The following is an 8,330-nucleotide window of genomic DNA, read 5'->3' on the forward strand; positions in this document are numbered from 1 at the left end:
CCCCCTTGTTGTAAACGGGAGTGCAGGTTGGTCCTGCAGCCTCTGAATATGGGCATTCCATCTGTCCTGGCAGCAGATTTGTTCAACTATGTCTGAACCTATCACCGCTCCGGGGAAAAACTGTTCTCTGACTCATGTTAATGTATGAATCTAATTGTGTCCTCACGCAGTTTGCAGCTTTCATTGCCCATTAGGAACATTAACATCATACACTGAGTCCTGCTAGATGTATGGTCTTTATATACTGCATAATGTCCACAGATCTCTGCTGGCAGCTAAGGAAACACAAAAGAATAGAGGATATTTTGAAGTTTTGTGGAGGTTTTTTTTTTTTTTCTTTGAGACTGAAGTCCAGTGTCTTGGGACCCAGTGACTTTAGATGACCTTCCGCCTCCATGGACTGTACTAAATTTCAGCCCCTGGAGGCTCCTGCATACAAAACCTCCTGGCTTTCAAGGGCAGGTGCAAGCAAAGCTTCACTGCGTCACAGATCAAGACCTGTTACTGCCAGAATTAGATTTCACAAATCTCTTTTATTTAACAGGACATCATTAAGGAACTGCCCTATACGGGTTGATGGTGTCTTTAATTAATTTAAGTATTGTGCTGCTATGAAGGTTTCTTAAAAGTAACACTTTTCAGCATTTGTAGTTACTGAGAAGCAGAGGTGGATGTGTGTCTGTAGAGACATGCATATGAAAACTGTGTTAAAGAAATATTTATCTATATTGCAGGCTCAGGTACTCAAAAAGGAGGAAATGCTGACACTGAAGTATCTGTGCAAACTTCGTTCAGCTTTTCTCCTAATTTTTGTGACAATTACATTATCCCAAAATACATTTTTAATAATGTCTCCACCTTCTTCCCACAGGAGAGTTAACTTTCAGGCGGAGCTTTTACCTGTGTGATGAACAGCTTCTTGGTGTTCTCTCTGATGCTTTCAGTGTTTGCTCTCTGCCTTTTTCCCTGTACCATGTCCTAAAGAATTCCTCCCTGGGCCTTTACTGCAGCCCTGAGCATCTGAGTGCTCTGAAAGCTCTGCATAATTAAATCCTTAAATTCACTGATGAGGGGATGGTGGTACCCCAATTTTACAAATGGGAAACTGAGGCACAGAAAAATGAAAGTAAATTCATCCCACAATCCTTGGCAGTCCCATTAGATCTGATTTTTTGGGCTTGTGCAACACCATCTCTTCATCTTTCCCCACAAACTCTCTGCTAACTGCACGTACAGCTCCAACCCATCCATGTTTTAGAGATTGCTGTAGATACATGTCTGAGGTGCCTCATTTGCCCCATAAAACAAGGCAAAGAGGATAAAACTTGTTTTTAAGGCTCTGTGTGCCCAGTACAATATGGGAGCTTTGAGCCATGCTAACAACTGGGAGAATGGAATCAGGAAGAGTAGAAGGTAGAATTTCGGGGGTCAGAGGGCTCCCTCATCACACACAATTAATTGCAGGAGAAAGGAAAGTTTGGGATTTTGCAATGGTGAAGCAGATTTCCTGGAGACGAGGGTACTCTTGACACCCTCAGTCCCTATCTGAGAGCCAGAGCTCTGCCACAGCTGGTGCTGAGACCATGAGATTACACCTTTGGCCCCTCTTTTTCCTCTCCCTGCCTGTGAGTGAACTGGGAGAGCCTCCATCCCACCTTGTGACTTGTGACTTGAGGAAAAGAGGCAACTCATGCCAGTCAGGTTCTGCCAGTGTTACAGGTTCAGGGAAAGTTACAAGCTCTGTACTCTGTTCAGGAATTCAGGAGAAGGAGAAGGAGCACCTTGTCCTTACCCAAAGCTCCTGACACATTGCAGCTCCTGCTGTGAACCATGGCAAGGACAACCTGAAACACCAGCACTGGTGGTGTCACCACTCTGCTCCTGTTCTCTGCCTGCATCTCCTGAACAGGCTCTAACCCCCTCCCTGGGACACTTGGGGGCCAGCAGATGTTTGCAGGTAGCCAGATGTGTCTGTGGCCAGTGAGGTGTCAGAAGTGCTGGCTGCTGCCTTGGGGTGATCCCTTCCCTTCCACCCCAGTCTCCTTCTGAGGAATGAACCCCTCTAATTCAAGAAACAAAACTCCAGAGGCGCTGCCAAAATTCAGTACAAACGTTAAAAATTTTATTTACATGGTAAAGTACGATTTCTTAAAAAAAAACCAAAAACAAACCAAAACAACAAACCAAAACAAAAAAAAAACCACCCCACTTTGATAAGAGGTATAGTAATAGAATAAAGCTCTTTATGTACAAAAATACAATTTTCATATGAATGAACATCTTGAATAAATTAAACCGCTCTCTGGTCCAGTGGCTGAATGCCCCGTGTCTGCTCCCACCCTACAGCAGGCCGGCCGCGCCGGGGGTCAGCATCTATAATGCATGAGCCTCTCCTGTGTCCGCCGGGCGCGGGGTCCCATCGGGGCCGGTGCTGGGACCCCCGGGAGGGGCTGAGCCGCCCCGGGGCAGGGCCGGGGAGACTCGCTGAGCCCCGCGCTGCGCCCCGGGCCGCATCGGCCCCTTAAGCCTTTTCATGGCATTGTCAGGGCGTTCAAACCAAATTTTCATGCTCGTTTTTCTTCGCCGGAGAGCTACAAATTGTAAAATTGACTTTTCACCTCGTCTGCGGCAGCAAATCTGTCGCTTTTCTTCTTCACAGGTTTTTTTTTTTTTTTTTTCGGAGCGGCGCGGGAGGCGAGGCGGGGGTCGGGGGGAAGGGGCTGGGGGGGGGGGTGGAGAGCGATGAAAAGTGCAACGGGACGAGCCCCCCCGTCCCTCACCCCCTCGCCCCCTCCCCTCCGGCGGGCCCTGGGCCGAGCGGCGGGCGGGGCGGGGGCGGGCGGTGCGCGCTAGCGGAGGGGCGCGCCCGGGCCCGCGGGCAGCCCGCGGAACCCCCGCAGGCTCTCGGCGGGCGCGTAGGCGCAGTCCTCGGAGGTGGCGGGGCTGCTGGGGCCGGAGGCGGAGGCGCAGAGCGAGGGGGCGGACGGGGAGGCGCTGGACAGCCAGGAGCCCGCGTCGCTGCCGGGGCTGGGGGGCGCGGCCGCCCCGCGGAAGGCGGGGGGCGGCGGGAGGCACTGCTCGGCCAGGCGGAGGGTCTCGGACAGGGCCCAGATGTAGTTGTAAGCGAAGCGCAGGGTCTCGATCTTGGTGAGCTTGGTGTCGTCGGGGAAGGTGGGCAGGACGCTGCGGAGCTCGTCCAGCGCGGCGTTGAGGTGGTGCATGCGGTTCCGCTCCCGGTCGTTGGCCTTGACCCGCCGGCTGCGCTTCAGCGTGTGCAGCAGCGCCTCGGTCCGCGCCCGCGCACGGCCGCGCCGTCTGCGCCGCTCCCGCGGAGCGCCGGGATCCGCGCCGTCCCCGCTGCCGGGCGCCTCGGCGGGCATCCTGCGGAGAGAAGCCCGAGCCGTCACTGCCGGGGGGAGGATGGAGGGGGAGGCGAAGGGGAAGGTGCGAAGCTGCCGGGGAAGGGGTGGGGGGAAGGAAAAAATAATAAAAGTTTAACGAAGGGGGCGGCGGTGCGGGGGCTTGGCAGGTGCCGGCGCTCCCGTACTCACATGGAAAGGCACTCCCGGGGATGCGGTTAAGCAATAACGGTATAAAAACACAAGAGAGGAAAAAGCCCAGCCGGCCGCTACAGGGAAAAGCAGGGGGGACTCAGCGCCGAAAAAAAAAAAAAAAAAAAAAAAAAAGAAAAAAAAAAGGCGAAGGAAAAAAAAAAAAGCCAAAGCCCGGGGAAAGGCGGGGCGGGGGGACACGCGACCGCGCGTGGCTTTGAAGTGCTGCGGGCTGCGATCCGCTCGTGTGAGCGGCGGCTTTGGCACACGACGGCGCGGCCGCCCGTTCTTATAGCGGCGGGCGGACAATGGCCCCGTGGCCGCCCCGCGGGGCCGCGCCGAGGCGGCAGGTCGGCCCCGTGCGCCGCGCCCTCCGGAGCGTGCCCGCAATTACCGCGGGCGGCCGCGCATCTGCCGCGCCCCCGGGGGACGGGACGGGGGAGAGAGGGGGGGTCCCCCCGCTTTGTGTCCCCCCTCCCACCCCCCCGGGTGCGGCAGGACAAAGCGGGGCAGGAGGGTCGCGGCTCAGCGCGGGGGGGATGGATGGAGGGGTCACCGTCCCGCTCCGGCCGGAGGGGCTCCGGCGTGAGTTTAAACCGCTGCGGGCAGGGGGTTTGGGGAAAGAAAAAGGTTAATCTGGATTTCCAGAGGATGAGCCGGGGATTATTCCCCGGCCAGATGCGGGCGGAAGGTTTTGTCAGGTTTGCGCTGCACCTTGCGGGTTTTCTACATCCACCCGTCAAAGTGAAAATACCCTAAAATGGTAAAATTGGTAAAACTCAAAGCAGGTATTTCCCTCCTGCGTTTCTGAGGTGAATATCAACACGCGCTTTGCTTTGACGCGCTTTCACTTGCTTTGCTTTGAAAAGGGTCTTGCAGGTGTCCAGAAAGTTAAAAGTTCCAAAGGACATTTGTTTTATCAGCTTCGGTGGATGTAATCACAATATACATACGCTGTATATACATATATACACAGTGTATAGGCAATGGACAGATACAATTCGTCTTTGTCTGGATAAAACCAAAATATTGTGCTGTTTTGATTGTAAAGTTCTTGCTGCTTCTGCTAGTCCCCATTCAGTTCCAGGGTATCACTATCTCACATTTTGGGAAGCCACAGTTTTGTAAGTGGATAAAAAGTTCCCTAATTCTGGCATCTGGCCCTTCGCCTCCTGCCCTCCCTGCTCGGAAGAAGCCCCATTGTCAGCACTCAGGTACTTGTGTCCAGGGAAGGTTTTCAGTTTCACCGCCCATCAATAGCCATTTTCAGGTGCCTGTGCCTAAACTCACGTGTATTTACCTGATTTCCCCTTACACAAAATGTAGATTGATCCCCCCTCCTTTGATTTTCTCCTATGTCTTTGATCTTTGATAAACAGGGAAAATTGACAGGATAAATTATTGTATATCTCTGCATTTTAAGATCTTAGCAACCATTCTTTCCTTGAACCTGAGGAGTTTGCTATGAGAGTTATCCCTGCTTTCCACCCTCCTGGCTTTGCCGTGACCCACGACACCAGCAAAGTGCCACAAACAACCTTCTTTGTGCCAAGAAGATCCCGCACAGAAGTGAGCAATCCAAAAAGCCCTGGGTGATGAATATTAACGAGTCTCAAACTAGAAGTAGTTTGGCAGCGGCCGAGCTTGCAGGATCAGCTCGTTTTCTGCTTTTTTTATATCTCTATACACTTCCAGACCAGGACTGTGCGATATTCCCAGGTACGGCAGGGATGGGAGCGGGGCTGGCTGTCCCCGGGAGGGAATGGGCTCTCTCAATCACCGGACCTGCAATCAGGCTGATGTTTTTAGGGCCTCTGCATACATAAGTGACTTTCTGCACTAAGCAGTTCCACTTCACTGAGTTACTCATGTCCTTAAGTAACGGCACAATTAGAGGACTCTGTCAGCAGGCAGAGACCGACGGTGCAGTTTCCAGCACTAACCAGAAAGCCAGAAGGGGCCAAAATTTAAAGGTTATGGAAGCATATGGCAAAAAGTGCTCAACTTTTGTTACTGTGCGTTTTATATATAGTGATATAAACTCCAGTGTTGTCTGCAACACTTTTATTGTCTTTTGTTTAGTTGTCTTCGAGCAGTCAATAGTTTATTCATTAAAATGTTTATGATTCCCTAGAGTTCCACAGACTTTGGCACAACCGATCACTTGTCTGAAAGTTTGCAGTGAAAGCGCATTATTCATTAGTCCTTATCCATCATTTGCAGTTTGTCATTTGTTATTCTCTTGTTTTAAAAGTTTGTGCTCCAATCAAGGAGGGGAGAGAGCACCATGTGTCTCTGTGATCAGTCACAGCCATGAATAGCCAGGGCTGAAGTGAATGTTTCACAAACAACCCATAGGCTGAAATTTGTTTGCATAATCTATTCACTGCGTACTTATGAATAACGAATGCATTCACAGAACCAGAATTGTTTCAGGAAGCCTTCGCAAACAGAAAGAAGTGCTAAATATCTTGGATAATTTATTCCCGATGAATAATTCAACCCGTTCTATCACAGGCAGTCTACTAATTTTACAGATAAATTATTCAGCCAACAGAGATAATAGCTCTTACACGTTATGGGCCTGCTCCTATGGAAGCTGGCTGCTGAAGTTTTGTAGAGTTTTCTGGGATAGGAAAAGAAAAAATTCCAAAATTAAACAGGACCAGTGATTTCAAGAAACACAGTGTGTTGCTAGCATCTCAGTGATGTGATGGCCTTATCCTGAAATTTAGCCTTTGAAATTAATATTTCTACCTTAATGTAGAAACATTTGATTTGAGAGACAGCACTTAAAAAAAAGTGAGAAGGAAAAAGATTCAAATAGCGGTTTTTATTAAGAAAATTGGAAAAGCACAGCTAGATCAGCTCATCCTTCCTTACGAGTGATGGCAAACTGCTCATCCAAAATTCAAATTGTGGGTGCATTTCCATGCAGCATATTTATATCTTGTAAGGCCTCGAGCATGAAACTTGTTCCTCTGCCCTCATGTTGAGACATCATGTGTGTTGTCTCATGGCTGGACTCCAGAAAAAGTAGGAATTGATGAATAAAGGTGCAGGAAGGGCTTTTGGAGAGGATGCACCATTTCCTTCAAGGAAAAAGCCATTCTGGAAAAAGATGCCATTCCCTGGTGGGTGTTTGTTGTACCTTGTAAAAGTAAATAAAACTCCACGTTATTCAACTTCACATTTCAATTCAATTCAACCAGAATTATGGCCATTAGAGCAGTGTTAGCATCACTCTTCAAGCATGAAAATGAGCACTTCACAGCAAAACTGCTCCTACAATTGGAATGCTTCACAGGAGTCAGAGGTACATATTTTATTTATTTTTTTTTCAGGTCTTAAGATGCACGCATCATTACAGCAACTCAGCAAACTCTGTCTTTTGTTACATTATTACAAGAGGGCTTGAACTAATGATGAGTTCTTGGGATGAGTGTCAAAATAACAAATCAGGCAGGAGAATGCTGCTTTTTTGCTCCCTCATTGTTTGAAAGCATGGCCAGAAAGAGAAGGCAGAGCTGCCTGTGGAGAATGCTTGAACTGAATTTGGAGAGTTGACATGGCTGACAGCAAAACCATCACCCTGAGCAGAAAGCTGGACCCAGTGCCTTGCAGGAGCAAAGGAAGGACCTTGCCCCCTCACCCCTGGAGGTGCCCGGGCAGAAGCAGCAGGAATTTTAAAAGCAGGTAGAAAGTGAGTAGATGGTTCAGTGGGGCAGCTTGTCTCCCTGTGCTTGTCTGGACATGGGGCAGAGCACAGTGGCTTCTGCCCAGCCTGGTCTGGGGACAGAGGCGTGGTGAGGGCTGTGAGGACAGGGATGGACATACGGTGCTGGGCTCCTGGGACCCCTCACCTGGCTGGAGTCACCTTACAGCCCCAGCCCCAGGCTCACAGGGGGCTCAGGGATTGATGCTGTGGCTGCTGGCTAATGGACAGCCCCAGAAGGCCAATATGTGAAAAGGATCTCAGCCTGCAGAAAGGCAGCATTAACCCCTTTTGGAGCAGGAGCCAGTTCTCCTGCCAGGGAAACACCTTGGGAGCAGCTCAAGGGCTTTGTCTGTAAAGGATTTGGCCTCATCTCCTACCTGCCTGTGGCCAGTGTGAGGCCTCAGGCCGTGTGCCAGGGGCTGCCTGGGGCAGGGACCATGGGGGCATCACATCCCCATGTACCAGTGGGGTCCTGGCCCAGTGAGGCAAATCCTCTCTGAAATCCTGCACAAGTGCCTGTGAGCTGCAGTCAGGGCTCAACCCCTCCTGGGGGATCTGCAGAAATAGTGGGAATGCTTTATTTTCAGGTTTTAAACGCGTGATGTAACATTTTGCTTCTCTTTAGAAAGGGGGGGTTGAGTTGGTAAACGATTGTTCCCTGCAAGCACAAATGTATTTTGTTTGTTGTAATTAAAATGTTTTAATGAGACAACCATAAAATCAACCATTAATTATTTTTTTTCAAACACTTCTGCTTCCTTTTGAGCTAGGTCTATTTAGAAATAGTTTAGAGAGTAGCCTGCAGTTTTATTCTTTCTGTGGTATTATACACAGGAGTGGAGAAGTCATTTATAAATAATTACACAATGTTTTGGGTCTTTGGGTTTGTATAATATATCAAAGCGATTAGTACATGCATTGTTCCATTGTAAATGGTTTTTTTTCCTTCCTTTCAGTTTCACTTGCCTTGTCTTCTATCTAAACCTTTTTCGTGAAATCCTTTGTCTTCCTCATTCTTTTAGCTTGTTACAGTGCAGGGACATTCTTCTTATTCAAACACT

General features: G+C 49.6%; 1 protein-coding gene across 1 annotated transcript; it reads right to left on the reverse strand.

The window, feature by feature from the left end:
- Positions 1–1,852: 1,852 nt before the first annotated feature.
- Positions 1,853–3,380, reverse strand: NEUROG1 (neurogenin 1; the record flags this gene model as incomplete). The annotated part of the gene is made up of 1 exon (XM_083871986.1): positions 1,853–3,380. The coding sequence occupies one exon, from the start codon at positions 3,378–3,380 to the stop codon at positions 2,850–2,852; it is 531 nt and encodes a 176-aa protein (XP_083728112.1). The 3' UTR covers positions 1,853–2,849.
- Between the last annotated feature and the right edge of the window lie 4,950 nt (positions 3,381–8,330).

Source organism: Zosterops lateralis (assembly GCF_965231275.1).
Source record: "Zosterops lateralis genome assembly, chromosome: 14".
NCBI lineage: Eukaryota > Metazoa > Chordata > Aves > Passeriformes > Zosteropidae > Zosterops > Zosterops lateralis.